The sequence below is a fragment of the Chionomys nivalis genome, chromosome 17, assembly GCF_950005125.1.
Source record: "Chionomys nivalis chromosome 17, mChiNiv1.1, whole genome shotgun sequence".
Classification (NCBI taxonomy): domain Eukaryota; kingdom Metazoa; phylum Chordata; class Mammalia; order Rodentia; family Cricetidae; genus Chionomys; species Chionomys nivalis.
This window is the reverse complement of record NC_080102.1, coordinates 25,509,651-25,532,006: the sequence shown is the minus strand read 5'-3', so window position 1 is coordinate 25,532,006 and position 22,356 is coordinate 25,509,651. Positions and strand designations below refer to the sequence as shown.

At 41.1% G+C, this 22,356-nt stretch overlaps 1 protein-coding gene across 2 annotated transcripts in view; it reads left to right on the top strand.

The window, feature by feature from the left end:
* The window catches only part of Tmem71 (transmembrane protein 71), a 40,876-nt gene that overhangs the window by 5,354 nt on the left and 13,166 nt on the right, over positions 1 to 22,356 (top strand). For both annotated transcript variants that reach the window (XM_057792267.1, XM_057792268.1), the window contains exons 4-6: positions 2,235 to 2,383; positions 13,250 to 13,438; positions 20,672 to 20,747. In XM_057792267.1, coding sequence (XP_057648250.1) covers positions 2,235 to 2,383; positions 13,250 to 13,438; positions 20,672 to 20,747 — 414 coding nt within the window. The remainder of the gene's footprint in view (positions 1 to 2,234; positions 2,384 to 13,249; positions 13,439 to 20,671; positions 20,748 to 22,356) is intronic.

Genomic DNA, 22,356 nt, shown 5'->3' with positions numbered 1-22,356 from the left:
AAATGAAGTGATACACATGCTGAGGTGGAAGTTTTGAATTCTAAAAGACTTAGGTTGCCTGTTAAAGTAGGAAATGGAGAGCCATGGAGAAAGACACAAGCAAAGGATTTTGAAAAACCCTCATACAATTGGGAAAATGCAGGAGTCTTGGTGGGGATACAGTTTCAGGAAGGAGATTCCTACAAGAAAGAAGGATAAAATATCCGAATTGAGAATCATGAAAAATTAGGGTTTAGGACTTGGGGAATGTCTCAGTGGGTCAAATGCCTTGCGTACCAGCATAAGGACATGAGCTCGGACCCCTAGCACCACACAAAAAAAAACAGTCACAGCACTGTGCATCTGTAATCCCGTGCTGGGAAGGCAAAGACAAGTACAATCATGGAATTCATTGACCACACAATCTAGTCCAATCAGAAAGCTCCAGGTTCAGTAGAGACCTTGTCTCAAACAATAGGATGGAGAGTGATAGAGAAAGATACTCAAGGAAGACCTCTGGACTACACACACACACACACACACACACACACACACACCATGCAAATTAAATAAATAAAACCCACAGCAACTTGCTCTAACCTACCTTTACGCTATGGGAAAGCCACTTCAAAATGCATCTTCTGAGATTGATTCTAGATGTCTGTCTGAATGTTGCCATGATAAAAGCATCCATTTCCTCTCTGTGTTACTTGGTTCTGGATCAGCCCTTTTGCATTTCTCACTAACGTAACGTGTTCAGCACAGGGCTTGACACATTCCAGACAGGTGGAGAAGAAGTGATATTGTCATGAATTTTCAATATCTCCCTGATCCTCCAAGTCATTCTTTGTGGTTTGGGAATAAAAACTGAGTGACATCATTACCCATCCTTTGCCCAAGTCATACTCCTGTGGTTTCTTTTACTCTAACTTTCAACCCCAGGCTCCCCTAGGAAACATGCAGGACTTTTTACTATCTTTCCATCTTCACATTTTACCATGACCCAATATGAAAGACATTTATTTTTCAACAATCGTCTCATATAATTTATGCTTTACTTATCCCAGAAAGCTTTATTGATTCTCAATTATTCTGGTAATTCCAGTTCTTAGTGGGCATTTTCTACATAATTCTTCAGAGCATATATCTCCAACATAATATGATGGTTAGGAGCATTGTCTGTGGAGTCAGACTGATTAGATTTGCTTCCAAGCTATGTCATTTCCTGGTTGGATGACCTTAGCCAAACCATATAGCCTACAGGCAGTACTGCCTACAATGGGCTGGGCCTTCCCAAATCAATAATTTAAAATATTTCTTATCGTTTGCTTATAGCCCAAACTTACGTAGACATTTTCTCAATTGGCATTCCTTCCTCTCTGATGACTCTATCTTGCTTGTGTCAAGTTGACATAAAACCAACCAGCACAATAAATCAAGACAGTTTTCAAGTGCAATGGTGGAAACATCAGATAGGTGGGTCACAACTAAGTGAGAAACTCTACTATAGGTCCCAGGCACAATCAGACTACATTCTTAGCTTTTAGGTCAGTGGTATTGTGGTCTTTTATGTCAACAGATTCCAGTGGGTTTCCAGGAATAGTCACAAACAGATATGGGCAATGACTTTCTATAAATAGACTAAAGAGAACCTAAGATAATTTGTATTTATGCTCTGACTCTGCAACATTCAAGCTTTTCTACAGTGGATATATGTTTTAAGGTATGATTACTTTGGGGGAACTTAAATTCACAACCTCAGAACACAGTAACCTGTAAAAAAGCTTTTGAGGAATTGAGTGTATGGGTTTGGGTTGTAGACCTACTCTGTGCATCAAATCATTTCTGATGTAGGATTCCCCTCTGTATGCTGTGATTACCATTAATGAATAAAGAAACTGCTTTGGACCTATAGCAGAGCAGAACTTAGCTAAGCAGGGAAAGCTAAACTGAATGCTGGGGGGAATAAGGCAGAGTCAGGGAGAAGCTATGAGACAGATGCCCGAACTTTAACAGGTAAGCTACAGCCACATGTCAATACACAGATTATGGAAATGGGTTAAATTAAGATGTAAGAGTTAGCTAAGAAGAAACTAGAGCTAATGGGCCAAGCAGTGATTTAAATGATATAGTTTCTGTGTGATTATTTTGGGGCTGAGCAGCCGGGAACCAACAAGTGGCCTCCTATAACACATTTCCAGTGGATTGTTTCCAACCTAAGATGACTGCTACTCACTGCTTTCATTTCTTCCCAGAATATTTAGAAAGAAAAAGAGAACCCACCGTTCTCTTTCTTCTCTCCTGGACCTCAGAGCCTCTAAATCTTGGCTGCATGGAAGCATCTTTGGAGATGTTGATTCACTTCCAAGTGAGGACATCTGGCTGGAGGGCATCAGAAGCTTGGGTATGTACCACTGCAGTGAAAATAGTGATAGCTTTTGCATTCCATGATGCAATGCTATTTATGAATGACAGTTATATAGTCCTGACCCAAGGCACAGTTCAGAGATGACTATCATTTTGGTGGAGAGGGTGATGCTAGAATTCAAAATTTCATTGACATGCTTCCACATAACCAATGACTGAAATACAAAGGTCACATCATGCAAAAAAGTCAGAGTGTAAAAATCTGCATCAGAATGTTGATAGTACTCAGAAAACATCAGCCCATTTCCAGTGTGAGTTTACACGCATGGAATAGAAGTGGAGAAGTGATAATGGAGGCAAATTTATAAGACCTGTATTGGAGACAGTGACCTGGAATTAGGGTTCAAATCTCAGTTTTGGCATCCTAGGATAGCAATTTTGTTAAGTCTCAATGACTTTAGTTTAAAAACATGGTGTATGCATGCATATGCCTGTTGCATGAGGCTGCTTGTTTATTCCCAGCTGCCCAGACTTGTATATATATCAGTGCTAGGAATTCAACGCCCACTCACTCATCAAATCCTTTACTACATGTTCTGTGGAAACCATTGTACTGAGCACTTGTTCTAAGCTAAATAAGACACAACGATAACCTTGGGAAACTCCTTTCTCAGATAAGGAGGGAAATAGGTTTGCAAACTGTTACAGTATAATGCCTTAAGTGTTGTAGCAGGGTTAGGGAGATCGAGAGAATGGTGGTGAGACAGCTAATACATAGTATGAGCTCAGCTTAGATAAGACCAGAAGGGTTTCAGGTATAATAACACCCAAGAGGGTCTTAAGAAAGGAATGGCTTACTAGGCAGATGGAAGCCAGAATTACATTGCTGCCTGCTCTATTCCACTTTCAAAATTGCTGGGATTATGACCTTTCCAAGGTATATATTGTGGCTAGTCTTTCCTTCATAACACGTATAAATCCCTTTGACTTTCTTGTGAGTCTTAGAATTGACTTAAGTTTTAGCAACAAGTACAAAGTGAGAAGGAAGAGACTTGGGCAAACAGTATGAAATGTGGTAGTCGTGTGCTGAAGTCAAGTGAGGCACACCTGAGCACAGGTCCCTGCACAACCGCTCTCACCTCCATCCCATGCCTCTGGTCCCATCTTCAACATCACTTTCTTTCCTTTCCCTTACATACATTGTACTGTGATCACCCCAGATACACCATTGTTTGCAAGAATGGATCATTTCAATGAGTGCTCTCAGGTTAAGAACGCTACAAGAATCTATCCCTTTAATTAGGAAGACTTTTTTCCTAACGAAGCCTAAAACTGTCTTTTCCCTGAGTACAGTGTTGAACAAAGCCAATGAAGCTTCTGATTCTTATGGACACTATATTTTGTTGTAAGAAATAGGCCAAATATATTATTTATCATGTTAGAAACTGTGACTTATACAGAGAAAAATTAAGGGGAAAACAATGATTCTCCAGTTTATCCTGGTTTGGATAATATTCTGAAGTACTATACTTTGTTACCAAAAGGGAAAAACTGGATGGATACTACAAATTTTAAAATTGACATGATATGAAGATTCTATTGTGTGTGTGTTTGTGTATGTGTGTGTGTGTGCGCGCACACATGTGTGAGGGTGTGTATAAAGCTAGATTCATTTTAAAAGAATAAAAGCTCATCAAATGAAGAATCAATCACACAATAGGAACAAATGATTAATGGAACCAAGTGCAATCTAGTTCCAATAACAAGGAAATCTAAGCAGGACACAGACAGGAAGCAGGACTCGGGGTTGGACTAAGAAAAACAGATGGTGGAGGCCTGAAGAACCTTCTGTGCCTTATTGAGAAGACAGAATTTCTTGAATGATTCAAGGAAATTCTGAAGGATCATAAGCTGGATGAAGACACATCAGATTTTGATTTTCAAAGTTATTTTTCTAGTAGTATGCAAGTGAAGATTGGATGGAGAGTCACTGGCATGAGCTCAAAAGTAAAGAAAAGCAACAAGCATTCCAAGAAAGTGCAGAGGAAATAGAAGGGCTTTTTGTTGTTGTTGTAGAATTGACAGGTTTGTAACAATTAAATGAGATTGTGAGGAAGTGAGGGGAGTTTAACAAATGGATGGATTTCATTTGGGGCACGGTGTAAATATACCTGACAGTGTCAGCTCTGATAGACAGGAAGGCAGAGTGATGAGAGGACATGTCTTTTGGGTCAAGTGCCCCTGAATTCAAGTCCTGGAACTACCTCTTCCCACTTGTGTGTTCATGGGCACACTGATTAAATTTTTTGATCTTCCACTTCTTTGTCAATGTAATGACGAAGATAATACCACGTGGACTGCTGTCACGATGAAATGCAGTAACTCATAAAAAGTATTAAATGAGCTTGGAGTTGATGCTCTACTCAACACATTTATTTTTATTGTTTTTAAGTATCCTCCAAGGCCAGAGGGCTAAGGACCCCATGGGCTGGAGTTACAAATGATTATGAACTGCCATGTCGATTCTGTGAATCAAAATGGGGTCATATGGAAAAGCATCAAGTGATCTTAATTGCTGAGCCATCTCTCCAGCCCCGTTTGCAAATCAACATGCTCTGTATTTAACAGACTTGCATTTGTGTGTGCATGTGTGTGTGTCTGTGTATTTATTTTTTCACTGTGACTATAAATAATTAAGATCGAATTTCCTTTAAAATAAAAGCACAAAAGAGACAGCAAAAAACTGGAAGTGACCAGTAGAAGCCAGTTTCCATAAGGTAGCAAAGAACACAAAAATGGTGCCTGATAACTATAGCTCATGTCTTGGCGGTTGTTTTTCTTGTTCTGTGGCAAAATTCAGGACAAGAAGCAATTTAGAGGAGGAAGGATTTATTCTGGCTCACAGTTTTAAGGTATACAGTCCAGCACAGCAGGAAAGATGTGATGGCGGAAGAGTGGGGTAGCCAGTCCAATTGTGTATGGGTCTGGAAGCAGAGAGCAAAGAGAAAGTGCAGCTGTGTTTATAAAACCCTGAGGCCTACTTTGAATTATCTACTTCCTCCCACAAAGTTCCACCTCCCTGCCACATTTTCAAACCAGGTGGTGACCAACACATGAGCTCATGGAAGACATTTCTCACCTAGACCACAGCACTGGGGAATGGTTTGTACAAAGGACACTTTCACGTGTTTGGAAATTGGCATCTGGCATCCATAGTTGGTTCTTCCAAACGTGCCCAAGCAACTTGAAAGCAGTTGGACCACAGTGGCGCTGCACATGCATGAGGTATCTCATTAAGATTCTCATGGTTGTCAAATATCTTCTAAATATAACAAATCAAACCACCCCTTCCAAAAATCAGTAATTAGTCAACCTGGGTGCACACAAGACTTGGAAAGCTCTCGTCTCTGATCTCAGCTGTAATCAAATTTCTTCAGACGTCTAGTTTTCCGGTTTTACCCAAGGCCTCTTGATTTATCAGTCATTTATTTTTCTCTGGAAATGTAGCCTAGTTAGAAGACTCCAGAAGATTCAAAATTAAATTGTTTTGCTATTTTCTCTCTGTGCAGCGGCTGCAATCAAACACTATTTCCCCTGATTTTCTCATACTTCATTTTTGAGACGAGAGACTATTTTGCCTATTTGGTTTGTCCTCCTCTAACCCCTTCTCCAGCTGCACCCAGATACCTTCCCTCATTAGTCGCAATTCATTCTTTAGCCTTGGCATTTTGCAGTTCCCAAGTTTCCACCCCCACCCCACACTGCAATTTGGAATGTGGTCCTGGAGCTGTGAGTCATCCTGAAAGAGAACAGAGAATTCGCACAGGGAGAACTGAATGGAGCAGGGTCTTCCTTTAGCCCCATCTGTTGGCCCTTGAACAGGCAAGTCCCAAGCTTCTGTTCTGAGCTTTTCTCTAGCTAGGACTAAGGCCCCTTCCGTATGTGCCCTCAATGGTTATATCTATCTGTGGCTTTGTGCTTCTCTCTAAAATAATAGAATGCTTATTTTATGTGAAAAGTTGTGGAAAGTGTTCATGGAATATATATATACTATACAAACTTGTCCTTTTTAAACAAATACAATCTGTCTTGAATTTAAAGAAAATAGATGAAACAGCATAAAATTAATACTTTCAAGTATAACACAACTAAATATATTTTCTGAAATATTTGATGTGTTAAGAGCCATTCATTTATTATTAAATTTAGCAAAAGATGAAAGCCAGTCAAAGAAAAGTTTGAGTTGGGGCAGATCATGTCTTTTTAGAGACAGATATCTCCTTGGTCATTTTGAGTATTAAGAATTTTTATGATTTCTGTGTTTAATGCTATCATTTAAATGTTCTCTGTAGGATTGCTAACATGCCCCATAAGAGGCATTTGCTTTATTTAATTCAATTATCAGTGCTAATTCTCTAAGTTAAACCAGGTAATCCTGAAAAACAGCACGGGATATTTTTTCCATTGCCACAGAGTCTGCCTCGTGTTCTGGGATCTTAACTAGCCTTTCAGGAATGTGTGATCAGCCAGGATATCCTGGACCCTTTCTTACTTCCATATTGATTTGGTCATCTAGCCATATCATTCTCTCTTTTTAAACAGCTTTACTGAGGTGTAATTGATACACAAAGCAATGTACACATTTAATATGTACAACTTAATGAGTTAACTATATGCAGACACCTGTTAGCTATCAGCATAATTAACATAAAGGACATATGAAGTTACTCTTTAAGACACTTTATGTCCTTCTCTGTGTTGTGCACAGATGTAGGTGTGTTTTAAGAACAGGTAACGTAATCCATCTTCTTAACAAATTGTTAAATACAGGCACTTAACTGTGCCACACACACATCCTTAAAACTCATCCACTTCATGTAATGGAAATACTACGCCCCCATTTTTTCTTCACCTCCCAACTCTCGAAGCCCTGGTAACCATAACTGAATTTTCTGCTTCTGTGAGTTTATCTATTTAGATCCTTATAGAAGTAGTCTCAGTATCTGCCCCTTTGCACTGAATCAATCATCTTAGCAAACTGTCATGAAGGTCTTTTCATGTTGTTGCAAGTGGCAGGATTACCTTCCTTATTTAAGGATGAGTGACATTCGAGTAGATACGCATGCCACATTTTCTTGATGCATTCATCTGTGGGCAGTCACTAAGTTTCATCTGTGTTTGGGCTGCTGTGAGCATGCTCTAGGACAAGCTCTACCATGTGATCCGTTCTGGTTATCTGTTATTTTCTTTTATCTATGGCAACCAATAAAGATGTTTCCTTAGACTGCTTTGGCAAGTGCCCAGAAGCCATGGGAGAATGGCAGGAAGGGATATGCATGTGTGGCAGGGACTCCACCATCCAAAAGTACCAGCTCATTGGTTCAGTATCTAGGCTATGTATGACCACAGGTTGAGTGAGGCCACAGGCTTGGACTTCTTGAAGTCTATGTCTCACATCAGCCTCAGCTTCCATAGGGGTGAACACTGACCCACTGCCTACGGTTACTGAAGCCTTGTACTTGTCTCAATTTCTCAGCCTCACATGATCTCCACATTCATGAGCATAGTCAACTTTTCTTTTTTAAATTGAGGGCGAGCTAAGTACTGATTACATTTTCTGCTGCAGATGAGGTTATTTGTTCCTCTTGGAGCTTTTAATCTAATCGCTGATGGAGGTGGGCAGAAATCAAAAGGTCACATGAATTACGTATTCCATAGCCGAGTTTTATAAGGTACTGTAAACTATGAATTGTCTTATGAAGGCTGAGAACAAGGTATTTGGATAAGAGTAAGGGCAAACAGCTAAAACAGCACTCCTCAGAGTGATTGGAAGAGTTCTGAAGCTCACAGCACTTTATTATCTTGGTCTGTTATCCCTTTGACAGGATTCTCCAACTTAGTATAACTGGCCTTGGGGGATGGTTGTGCATCAATGTGTCAGATACCCGGTATTTTAAAGCATGTTCGTAGCATGCTCAGCCTCTCTTTACAGATGACAGAAATAGCCTACACATCCCCAGTTATGATAAGCAACAGTGCCTTCAGATGTTATCAAAGAGTCCCAGGGAAGACAAATATCACATAAATAAAAGCTCTTGCTATAAGGGGACCCCAAGTGTCTTAGTATTCCCAAACCGGTTCTAGTTCCAGTGAGGACTCAGGAGCTCTAAGGGTTCACTGCTTAGAGTGTTTAGGAGGCTTGTATCCCATTCACTCTGGACATTCATTAGTGACTCCATATTCCTAATAGAATAGTCCTAGAAACCAAACATGACAGAAGGCTTTGAAAATATCATATTGTCTAAGTCCAATGAGAATCATCTTGAGGTCTTCTTCATCAAGCTCATTCTTCCATCTAGCCGTCTAGCTCACTGGGAACCTACCATATTGTCTCTTGAGACTGATGTCTTGGCTTTGCCCTCCCTTCCCTCTCATCTCCTCCCCCTGTGCCTGGCCCATTATCTTCCTACTATTGTCTAGTAGAATTCCTGCTTATCCTCCAGCTTTCTGCTTCAGCCCTGTCTTCTCTGTGAAACCTTCCTGTGTTCTCCCAGGTAGACACAGGCATTCTTTTCTAGACTTTCCCTGTAATACAACTTGGCTCCTCTAGTTCTGGGTATATAAGTGCATCGAGGAAATAAATAGACTTCCCCTCTCTACTTCTGCGAAGCACCTGTCTTTCCATGTTTTGCTGCAGTTTTTGAAATCCTCTGGCTTGAGGATTTCCCTGAGGTGTCACTGGAGCCTGCCTTGCTTCTGTCTTTCTCCCATCTGGCATCTTTCCTCCGTCTTCTCATGTGTTGGGCTTTCCCTGACTGGAGTGGAACCAGAAAAAGTCTTTCTGATTGTTTACTAGGACTGATCAACTTCAGCTTGCTTCTCTCGAGGTTCTGAATGCATGGGAAAGAAATGCCTTCCAGACTGCTTCTTTTTTTCTCCCCGCTTCTCTTCAGTTTCTGCTCCCTCTAAAATCATTTTAGGGCCCAATTCATTTAGGGCCTAAAATTATTTTAGGGCTATTCCTCACCACACTTCAGTTGTGTCCTTTCTGGAGATCCTCTCACTACACATTCAGCCAGGTAAGGAGCAGGTGGCAGAGGATATCATTTATCCCACAGTAAATTCAGGGGAGGTTAGAGTACGTGATAAGTAATGGAGCCTAGGAGAATCTGGGGGAAGAATCAAGAAATCCTTACATGGAGGGACAATTTCTTAGATGTCCAATTCAAAATAATAAAAAAAAAATCTTCCTTTTGCCAAGGAGATATTTTGGGTAATCTTTCCCATCTGGAAACATCATTTGATGACAACCCAGATCTTCCGTCTCCACCCCTGAAGTGACCATCCCACACTTAACCACAAACTCTGCATATTATAATCCATATTAATAGTAAAAGCTTCAGGTCCTTCATTTATCCCACACCATGAGAAGTTTACGTTGCTCCTCATCTTCCTTGGTCATCACATCACTGTGGAAGTTGGAAACTATCTGCTTTAGAGATGAAGAAATTAGAGATCATAAAATTAAAATAAACTGACCTATGTTGCTCTTATAATTCATATTCCAGATTTCCTGAAGCCTAAGTCTTGGCAGTTTCCATCCAGTTTTATGATGTATTTTAATAAATAAGTTCTGGTTACATGCATCTCTACCCAACCAACAATGCCTTTCTTTCTATCTCCCCCGCCCCTCTTCACACTAGGATTTTCACCTCCCTTGCGTCAGTGTCTGTCTCTGCTCCCTTTTATTCCTCCCATATAAATATAAGTGACCCAAGATATATGGACTCAGCAAATATTTTGAGTCTGTGATCTGAATATTCTACTAGTCATGGAACCAAGACTCCTATGAACCCTAAAATTATTGTCTAATCGAAAAAATCAGGTGATATTGCAAATGAGAGAAAAACAAAATATCCATTTCCGCTCCATCATCTTCCCTGAAATAAAATTAAAAAGTTTCTGCACCCCAATAAGTCTCTCCACTGACGCAATAATCAGAATCAGGCCAAATCAAACCAAATTAGAAAAAGCCCAAGTTTAATGGATACAAATGCTCCTGGATGGCTTTCTAGCCCCCTTGAGAGGAGACAGGAAAGGAAGACTGGGCATTTGTTCTCTAGGAGGCAGTTTAAAAACCCTGTGGGAGTATCCCTGGAGGGGTCATAGTTTGGTGAGCTTTCTCTGGGGTGGAGTTTGGATTGAGGCAACTCCCAGAGGGAGGGGGCTTAGGATGGAACTTCCATCTGAACATTCCAGACTCTTTGGATATACTGATGCAAGAAGCTGGGATGATGCTTCCACCCAACCAAAACTAAGTTAGAACAATTTCCCCAAATACCAGGCCAGCAGGTCTAAACTGAAATCCAAGCAATGATGGCAAGAGTACATCTATTACCTAGGGTTCTCCATCTTTCACGACCACATGTATTTTTCTTTGCCATGTGAGATAATATCTCTGTACATTTCACAATGTAGGATTGTGAACAGCTCTCTTAGACATTCTCTGAAGGAAGCCATGCATTTTGGATTGAGTGATGCTATACCTAGGCTTTATACTGGCTCCTGGCAGCTATCGAGGGCTAACACTGGTGGAAGAAATATTAACTCCTTGGATTAGTATAAATTTGAACTTGAAACCCACTTGCAAGAGAGTTTCAAGGAGATAGTTTCCTGCCTGGGCCCGAGCTATTGAACATATTTTTGTTCATTTTGTTTTGTTTTGTTTTTTCCCTCATCTTTTCATGGGGGAAACAGAGTATTTCAACCCTGTAGGGACTTGGTTCTCATTTTCTGCCACTTTTAAGAATAAAGAGCCTTTCTTCATGCGCTATAGCACCATTTCAACAGGAACCGTTTAGTTATGACTTTCAAATTCACCTTTCCATTCCACAATCCCTGTCAGTTTCAGCCACAGCTCTTGTTTAGAGATGTGAGTGGCCTCAGCTTGCCTGCTGGGAATGACCTTTTCTTTTGAGTTTGAGTACACAGCTTGAAAAGAATGTGTATTGGATGCTTGCCATCCTTTAAGCCAGCCCAGGAAACACCTGCATTCCAGGCAGGACTTCTGCCTGCTCTTTGCAAATGTCTGTGTCTCCAAGCCAGTGTGTTCTGCATTGTCTCAAGTTCTCACCTACAGACAAGAGAGTGAAACTAAGCTTTGGGTAGATATCACACAGACCATCAAAGCCAGAGCCTTGAGAATTCTTAGGACATTCATTCCAGATGAATCAAATCAGTGGATTCTGGTAGGTCAAGGGGAGGAACTACCTATATAGTTGAAAGTCATCCTCACTCACTGATTTCATTCTTTCCAGCAATGTTCTAACTTGGAAGGTTTGGCGTCTTTTAACCTTAGATTCAGCTCAAGAGTCAGCAACCAAGTGACCCATGTTCAGGATATCAGATGTTCCTAGGAGTTATCTTAGTATGTTTCAACCTTTTATGTTGCAAGATTTGAGATTAAACTTGACCATTCTTTTGGATACATTGGTAGTCTAGTTCCAGAGTTAGTAAAACGTATTTATGAATGAACCATTATAAGAGAGCACGTGTGTGTTTTATAAACTATTTGCACCAAGTATCCTCTGTGAATGATAAAACAAAGCATGTATTTGCTATTCAATATTCATTCAGTGTTTCCATGTGTTTTATGGACAGTGGATTTCCATAGCGACACCTATCACAATATATTCTGTCACTTATTTCCGACCTCATGAAACAAATGGTGACATGTGTCTAATTGACACATGTCTAATCAACAGCATGGTCTGATATACAGTCACATTCAATAGATGCCAAATAAGTGAAATGCAAATTGGAAGGAGGAATTATCTTTGCTATGAAGTTTAATGTTGTAAACACGTGATGCTCAATTGGTCATACGTACACTTCAAAAAATCCATTCACCATCTAACATCACATGGAGGTTGAGGGTGAGATAACACATCTCCTTGCCTACGTGGGTATTAGAATACCATTTCATGATTTCTTCCAGGGCCACCTGGATTTTACTATATATATCATACTGCATGTTATTTTACCTAGTTGAAATACCACATGAATGTGTACATGGTGACACCCTTACTAAGGCACAGTTCATCACTCCCCGTCATCTGTAAATGGATCCCCTACTCTTGGGAAGTCAGTGTGTTCTGTGATCTGTCCTCTATCTTGTTGTAAAATTATATTTTTTGGATTCTCTTGAGTCATGTTATTGTCACCGCTATAGTTGTCTTCCTTCACAAAACTCTCATCCCTCTTATCTTTGCTTAGCATTCTGAAGATAAGTCTTTTAGATCCCAAAGGATAGGGACATAGTAAAATACCATCTTATCCAGAAAGGCTCCTCCTCCTCTCCCCCACTAGTGCAGCAGACACTGATTGTTGGGAACTGTACATAGGTCAGCTTTGTTGATCAATTTCTACTGTCAACTTGACACAACCTAGGATTTGTCTAGATCAGGTTGGCCTGTGGGCAAGTCTATGGGCAATTATCTTGTTTATTAATTGATTCAGTCCACTGTGAGATGCACCAATTCCTAGGCTGGCACCCCGGACAGTATAAAGCTATCTGAGCAGAAACAAGCAGTTGGTACGAGTAGACTTCTTTCTTCTAAATATTGCCGGGGGTGGGGGTGCTCCGTGACTAGCTGCTTGAGTTATTTCCTTAACTTACTTGAAATGATGGTCTGTAACCTGGAACTATAAGCCAAATAAAAATATTTTCCCCTAAGTTGCTTTAGGTCAGGGTGTTTCATCATAACAAGAGAAATAAAACTACAATAGTATCATTGGATACACACACACACACACACACACACACATAGGGAGAAAGAGAGTAGGAGAGGGGGAGGGGGAGAGAGGGAGAGAGGGAGAGAGATTAACTCTTTTGTTTTCCCAGGAAGTGATCTGGACTGTTCTTCCCTGAGTGATGGATGGGAGTTTCAGAAGCCAATCACAGACACTTCAGAAGCCTCCTCTTCTGGCCACATCCTGTCTCAGCATCTCAAAGAAAGCTCTGAGAATTCCTCTCTTCAGCCTCAGAGGAGAACATCAGAACATTTCCAAAAGAACATTTCGGTGCATTCAAGTGAGTCCTTTATAATCTTTGCCACACCCAAAGAATTCTTTCTTCTTGCCAACTGAGAACGAGGTAACAGTGACTAATATGTGCTAAGGAACTGGTATCAACCTGCTTGAGGAAGGGGCAGCCTAGGCTCCTGGTGGTGTGCAGATGACGCAGAGGAAGTGCCTGCCTTTGAGTGTAGTCATGAAGTCCTCAGCAGCCCTGAGTTTACAGTGCCTTCTTTTTCAAGAACCTTGATGTCTGATAAGCATCAGATTTCGATAAAGCTGAGAAGGAGCACAGGTCTCGATTATTTGTGCCTTGATTTTTGAGCTGTGTGCTTGGATTATTCCAAAAGAAGAGAAACATTGAAGAAATAAGAGAAGAAAAACACCTTTTAGTGCTAGGCCACCAGGAAGGAAAATGGTATTCAGCTCTTGGTATATCCTTACGTGAGCAATGAAATAAGCTCACCGGTGTGCTGCTGACTCCAGTTTTGCACATTAATGACGTTTTCATGCAGTCTCATCCAGGGAAGAAGAGCTGGGCTGGTTCTGTTGAGTTTGCCGCATATTTAAGTTCAGGGCCCCACTCATAATTTACAGCTCTACGAGCCACCATAGGGGAAAAATGTGTTAGGCTCTGAAAAGTTTTGCACACCGATAAGCCTCTTTGCCAATGCAATAATCCAAATCAGACCAAATGAAACAAAATTAGAAAAAGCCCAGGTTTAATGAATACCAATGTTCCTGGGTGGCCTTCCAGCACCCAAAAGAGGAGGTGGGGAAGGAAGACAGAAAAACCATGTGTTTGTTCTCTGGGGTACAATTTAAATACCCTGTGGGAGTGGTCTTGAGCATCTCTGGGGAGGGGTTATTGTTTGGTGGGCTTTCTCGAAGGTGGGGTCTGTACTGAAGCAACTCCCAGGGGAGGGAGTTTGGGATGGAACTTCCATCCAAACATCCAGACTCTTTGGATATATGGTTGCTAGGGGCTGTGGTGTGGCTTTAACCCAAACATTTCAGATTTTGGGGGTATATGGATGTCAGAGGCTGAGGTGACACTTCCAACCAAACATCCCAGACTCTTTGGGTATAGGGGTGCTAGGTCAAGTCTGGCTACTTCCTGCAGGCATAGGGTAATGTGGGGGAGGGGAGAGTTGGCAGTTGGTGGGCTCACACTCAGTGGGAGGTATGGTTGGAGAGGCATCTGATTAACTGCTATTCTCTCAGGCATCTGTTTCTTGAGGGAAAAGAGAAGGCAGGTTGCTAGGAGAAAAAAATAGATTGTTATTACTGGTCCTATAAATGAGGCTAGCCATGGGAAGGGATGATGAACTACCAGAAAGAACTGCCCTGGTTGTACAGAAGAGGCACAGGTGAATAAGTGAGACATGAGAACTGATATGCCCTTTTTTAAACCAGATTTTAGTTGTTGGGTAGGTGCCCATTTTAGCCGGAAGAGGTGGTACCAATGGTGACGTTCCAGGAGCTAGTGCAGGTGCTGGCATTATCTGGAGGGCCCTCTGTATGTTGATCTTGGTCCAGACAACAGGAGTGACCTGTAAAATATGCTTGAAAATGGGTAGGATCAAAATAGACTCTGGAGCCGGGCGATGGTGGCGCACGCCTTTAATCCCAGCACTCGGGAGGCAGAGGCAGGTGGATCTCTGTGAGTTCGAGACCAGCCTGGTCTACAGAGCTAGTTCCAGGATAGGCTCCAAAGCCACAGAGAAACCCTGTCTCGAAAAACCAAAAAAAAAAAAAAAAAAACAAAAAAAACAAAATAGACTCTGGAGACTCTTCACCAGACCAGATTTCTTGATACAGCAGCAGAACTTTTCCAATGAACCTATAGGTCTCTGTAAGATAGCTGGAGCATATTTACATCTTGGTGTCATAGCAAACTTTAGGTTAAAGGGCACAAACATTTTAGAAGACAATTAAAGGAAATTGGAAACTTTGAACCTCTGAAGACACATCGTAAGCCTGATAATTTTGGACTACGAAGTCTGTGAAAGAGGTACACCTGTCTGTATTTTTAGCAGGGAGCTTAAAAAAGGAAGAAATGAGCTACCAGTACCTTAAGTCATTAAATGCATTCAGACAGATCTAAGAGGGATAAGTAAATGAGCAGAAGCAAGACAGCTTTTTACAGCTACACAGGCAATCCCAAGTCTCTCTGTGGTCTTTGGCAAATACCAGTCTTAGAAGCAGTACTTGCCTTTAGTTGCTGAGCCCAGGAGGCCTGGTGCATTTTCCTGTGGGGGTAGGGTTCAGTCGACCTGTCTCGGCAGGATGAGACAATTGATCCCTCAGTGTAGTGTCCAGGAAGTAGATGAGGTGGAAGGCAACTTTTTGCTGTGTGCGTGGCTTTGCCATATTCAAAGGCAAGCCTCCAGGCGGAAGGTCTTCCACAAGCATGCATCTTCTTGGAGAAGTTATAGGATGCTGCAGGAGCTGGCATGTATGTCTGTCATAAGAAGCTCTTTTGTTAAATGACATACTCTCAAATCTGTAAAGGTACTTGAGAGTCAGGGTACCACTATCTGTCAGGTATATTTAAATTAGACAGAAGTTAAATTTGGACATATAGTTTACCCAATCAGTTACAGCTTACCAATGTCAGTAGAGGCAAGAAGATTAGAAAGAATATTTTAGTAAGCCAAAGTATATTGGAGGCAGAATGTCTCCTTGATTGATAGGGCCAGCACATGTGGGTACTCTTACCAAAGATGACGCTGAGGTTTTTACTTTGACCTCAACCAAAAATGGTGGCTATTCACGTGTTTGTATTTTTCCAGAGCTGTTGTAATCTGGAGTTACAAGTTTTACAAATTTTAAGACAAGCACACATACACGCACAGACATAAACCAAGCATATTGTGGTCACATTGTTTATACATATATATTAACAGACAGATGGACAAAACATTTTTTTAGGAACCTGTGTCAGCTGACCAGCTTAAAAATTTTGGAACCGGCTGCTGAAAGCAGGCGAGTACACAGGTGGTCCCATTAATGGTCAGATCAGTAGATGCTGTAAGGGAGAACAGAAACAAAAGGATGGAACATCTATACAGTTTTAGAGTGGAAGGGCATGGGGAACAGATCTATTGTAGGGAGAATCCTAGCGTGACCAGATCACATGCCAGGAATGCAGACAGACAACAAACAGCTAAGAGAGGTCGGGAGGGGGAGCGGGAGCACAACATCCAGAAACTATGGGCATTGCAGCTGGGGGTAGGGGTGGGGTGGGGTGGGGTGGGTGGTGTTTACTTGTTCTCATGCCTGCAAAAAAATTTTAGGCATTAAGGACATATTGTGTTAGATAGCCCTATTTAAAAAAGACTTTGTTAAATTGGTGGACTTAAAAGGCAGCCCAAGACCATTTGGAGATTAGGCCTCGAATTGTAGGTAACCATTTTGCAAGTCTATGCCAGGATCCATAGCCTAGTGCAACGCATCCCCTGTGGTAGACTTTCGATCAAGGAAACAGAGGGGTGTAAGAAATACCTACAACAGGTTATCTCCTAAAAAAGGAATCCCACACGGACAAGGCACGCCCTTGTCCCAGTCAGGTCAGGTACCTGGTGTGGCCACGTCTTTCGTAGGACAGTCTGAAAGTTGCATGAGGCCCTGGGTTTCTAAGGCAATTGACTTGGAACTAGAAACTTACCCAGACGAAGCCAAGCTTAGCCTGGTGGAGGGCAGGTGCAAAGGAGGTGCTTTCTTACCATTTGGCCCTGGGCAGGTGAGAAAAACAGCCCCTTGGTGGGACCTCCAGATGGAAAGTTTCTGTGCCCCAATAAATCTCTCCATCGACGCAATAATCCAAATCAATCAAAATGAGAAAAGCCTAAGTTTAATGGATACCAATGCTCCTAGGTGGCCTTCTAGCCCCCCAGAGAGGAGACTGAAAAGAGAGACCAGAAAACCATGTGTTTGTTCTCTGGGGTACAATTTAAATACCCTGTGGGAGTGGTCTTGAGCATCTCTGGGGAGGGGGTCATCTTTTGGCAGACTTTTTTGGAGGTAGAGTCTGGACTGAGGCAACTCCCAGGGGAGGAGGATTGGGATGGAACTTTCATCTGAACATTTCAGACTCTTTGGATATATGGATGCCAGGGGCTGTGGTGTGGCATTAGCCTAAACAGGCCCTGCAAGCAGGTTGCCAAACTCTAACATTTAATCCTGCATCTGTGCAGAGAGATAATCCTACTTCTTACTTTGCAGTGTCTAAAATGGCCCAAACGATTTAATTTGTCTTGTCCACATGAATACCAAACAGATTTGAGGTTATCACTTCAGAGATCGAGTGGACATCTTTATTTACATTGATAAACCACGAATGAATAGTGTCCCACTGAGCATCCCTCCAAAGACTCACTCATGCCCTGTGCTTTTATATTCCCACTGCATCTGTTCAGGAAGTGTTCAAGGTTCTTTAAGTTCCACGTGCAGCAGTTTCAATAACAGAAAAGCTAGCTTTGAGTTCCTGGTTAAGTGCCAGGCTACTGAGACTCAGCAGCCACCTCTTCCAGGGAGTCTAACCTTTATAATTCTGCTTCCCCAAACTCCTCTTTATCATGCCCATGAGCTGCACCACTATTGCATGCTTGCCTGTATTTCTCCTCATTCTCTGATTCCTAACTAAGGTGCCTTGGCAGGACAAGTTCTCCCTGATTGTGGTGAAGCAATTTCTAAGTGTATTTGTTTATTGTGCAGATGAGTTACTAATATTCTACGGATGGAGTAAGCTTTTGTATTCATGGCCAAGGATGTGACCGGGACAAATGCATGCTCTTGTTGTATCTGGGGTGTCTGTTGTACCTGCTGTACCTGGATGGCCCCTGTTCTTCATCAAAGCCCACTCTAAATGGGACTACCTCTGATGGACCTTCTTTGAATCTTTCTGTTTGGTGGATGAAATAAACTATTTTCCTATGATTCCAGGGCACTTTGCATGTATTGCTTCACTTTATTGTCCTTTATTGCTGGGCTCTGACTTGCTTGGCCATGTCCATCATTTCTGCTCTGTATGTGTAGCACCCGAGTGAGCATTCTGTTCCAGGTGATACAGAAGACGCTAAGAACAGTGGCCTGCATCGTTATTTGTATTAGTCATGGCTTTTGAGTTCCAGGCCTAAGTCACAGAGATAGGATGTACTGTTTCATGCAAGTGCTAATTCCTAGCAGAGACCCGTTTCCCAATCTATGCCTCCCTGCCCTCTCTTCTGTGTTAGTGTTGTTCCTCAGAGCCTACCTTCCTTTGATGGCTCCTTGTGATTCTGCAAGCACATCATACCTTTCAGATTACTAATCTATCAGAAGAGATTTTATTCATTTAGAATTATGATATGAGACCTGAAATTGCTACATTAGTTCTGGGAGGATTCCATTTCCATGGCAAAAGCAGTCACTTTCTTAATGAGTATGTAAGGTTCCAGAAGTTGTTGAATGTGTCAGATGCTGAGATGAAAAACAAAAGAAATCAGCTGCTCCACCCTCTAGCAGAAAAAAGTGATTCCCCACCAAGAATAGGCATTGCCTTCAAAACCAGGAGGTAGATGGTGTGTTGGGGCAGATATTTTTTTCAGTGGGGAATAGAGAAATGAAACAAAAAAATCTTAAATGTGAAAAGATCTTAAAGTAAATAGAAGGTGGTAAAATGGGAGGACAGAGAAAGAGCATCTACAGGTTGGGAGAAGTTGGAGGAATCAAGGCCAGATTCCTGATGAAATAAGTCAAAATAAGTACCAAGTCAATCACCACTGAAGGAACAAAAAACATCAGGTCCAAAGTCACACAACTGATTTCTTTATCAAATTCAAAGATACACCTACTCACCCTTTTGTGTGCACAGCCAGTGATCTTTTTTGTGTCTCAAGCTGGATTTATTTTCCTAATTGCCCATGAAATCTGGATAGATAGAGGATTCAAACACACTTTAGATGGATGGTTGACATTCCACTGAACCCGCAATAATTTATTTAATTCACACAGTATACATAAATCCTCCACACTTTGAGTGACATAATTTACTACTGCTCCAGTTTGAATTGCCAGACTTCAGGATTCCACTCGCACCAGGGGCTCAGTGAGATTTATAGCTAACTCTACCCGATATTCAGCATAAATCACAAAAATAAAAACACTCACAGTAAAACTTCTTCTGAGTTTTAAACAACTATTGTAAAATTAAACCCCTGAAACCTTTGGGGAAAATTAAATTGAAATCTATTCATAGATATTTTTTAAAGTCCTCATGTGGTGGTAATCTAACTCAGCTCTGATTTCTTACAGGTGTTAGTCTGAGACTCAAGGTCATGATTGCCATGATTCTTGTGGCTGTAACTGCTGGAAGCTTTGTACTTCTTTCTACCATGATTTGAAAATGTTGAAATAGTTCAGTGCTTTCAGAGTTTTGAAAGGACTATTTCATAATACATATTTTTTTGTCTCTTTGGTCTTTAGAGATTTCCAGTATGCGAAGTTGCAATTGTCTTTCTATGCCTCATTTCAGACAAAACATTATGTCCTGTCTAGATGTGGTTTTTAAATCTTGGTGCTGGCACCTCATAGCTGTCTGATCTTGGACTATTGCATCATGTCTCTCAGTCTTGGTCTACTCATCCACATGCTCCCTACTTTGCATGGTTTGGGGCTGATGAAGTAAGCTAATGTATGAAAAGTGTTTGTGAATAACAAAGCGCTCTGTAAATTGTAGGCGGTTTTATTATTGTTGTGACTGGCACAGTCATAATCATCATCACATTTTAAGAGTTCTGACTTTAGCATAAGCTCTACAAAGGCTTCCTCCAATATCAAAGCAAACAGCAAGGCGGGGACATTTAGAACATAGACTCTTGTTTTGTTATAAAAGGAATTTTTTTTCATTGACTGTGGAATTTTCTAATCAATGGATTCATATAATGTGACATAATTTTTAAGAAAAGATCTTTCAAATTTATGAGTATATGTACATGTCTGCATGAGCTTATAAGTACCATGTCTGTGCAGGAGTCAACAGAGACCACAAGAAGGCATAAGATCCCCTGGAACTAGAGATGTGAGCTACCTACCATATAGGTACTAGGCGTGCTCTTAAACACTGAGTCATCATTCCACCTTGCTATTGATGGTCAATTGTTTAAACTGGCATACATTTAAAAACTATGAAGCAACGTTGGCAGGAATTTGTTCTTCAGAGATATTTAATCAGAAATCTATGACTCATTTCTTTTTCGTCCTGCAGAAGCTGGTCTGATGCATAAGATCTCCTTTCAAGCAATCCTGCTCACAGTGTGCTTAATCATCTCTGCATGTGCACGGTAATTCTAGTTTTGCTTTCTTGCATTAACAATTCATAATCAATGGGGAGCTGTAATTGGTGGATGATTTCCTTCCCCCCTTTTACAAACCATTTTAGGCAGCTCAATAGCTAAGACTTGTTCATTTATCTGCCATGATAGTACCTTTTATTCTTTACATAGCCCCTCCATCCTCTACAGTACATAAAGAAGCCAGCATACCTTGCTTAGAAATGGATTTTACCATGTGCTATCTTCTGTTTAAGCAGTGATGGCAAGGGTAGTTACAATCTACATTCCCATTCCAATGCATTCCAGAACACTTGAAATTCCCACTGAGTCTGCACTTCTCCTATTGTAGTTTGTATCCTAAAATACTGAAGAATCAAAAGATGTTCTCTAAATAGTAACAATACTTATTTGGAACTAACAGAGTGCTGTTTGGGAACACATAGGCAGCCATGGATGGATTCAGAGGCTAAAAGAAGGTGATATTTATAAAGGGAGAAATAAAGAGAAATATATCAAGTAGTTTGAAATGACAATGCTTGGCCACAATGACTGAGAATAAGAAATGTATTGAGATTGAAAGGAAGTTGTTGGGCAAATGTCCCTATAGAAGTACTTGGATATAAGGTTGCATTGGGCTGGGAGAAATTTTGGAACCTGGGTGGAGTCTTTTGGAATAGTTACTGTCAGGCAATTATGTTATTAATTTTTCATGTCTTGAGGTCAATACCTGGAACCCACACTGGAACAAGAAAACCAACTTCTGAAACTTACCCCATCACACACATGCACCATGAAAACGTATGCACATGTACACACATAAATCTTACAATTAGGTTGCATGCACACACAAAATAGATAAAATTTAAAGTATTTCTTATAGAATATGGACAATCCAGAAGTGCCACCGATGTATTGTCCTTACTTCCATATCCTCAATGACAATAGTTCATTGATATTTTTGTTTGAGTGGATGAGACGAAAAGAACAGTGAAGCCCTGAAAGCTCCACAATCTTTGGACTCTGGTGGGAAAATGCTACACACTCTGAATTCCTGCATCTTGAGGGTCAAATGTCTCTGTATGGCTCAGGAAGGTTGATTTTTATAATACCAACTCCTAGATCCTCTCATCTGAGATATGAATTTAGTCCTATTGAGAGTTGGTATTTTATAACAAGCCTCCCACTTAATTATGAAGTTTGAGAAAGATTTTAGATCACAATGGGACCAAAAGAACAAAAGGAGGAGGCTCTCTGGCTCAAAATGGATCGTAACATTCTTCATTGCATAGCCCAAGCTGGAAACTGATAATGTGAGTTAGGACAATAATGACTGAAGAAATTATGCAGAGCAATCACAATCAGCATTCTTTTAACTAAGTGTGCTCCAAACTTCCAAGTTGGTCAGGAAACCCCATTAGACAGGGCTGTCAGTGAAACATTCCTCATGAGTTAACCCATGTGAATGCATTCAGGCTTGAGAAATAGAGCTTAACTCCATGTTACCTTTGTGTGAGTTGTGTTTAGAAACTGATTTCTAAAGAGTACATACAGGAAGAGAGGAGAAATGGTGTCTGTGGAGCATGGAGACAAGAGCTGGTTGGCACCCCCTCTGGTGACC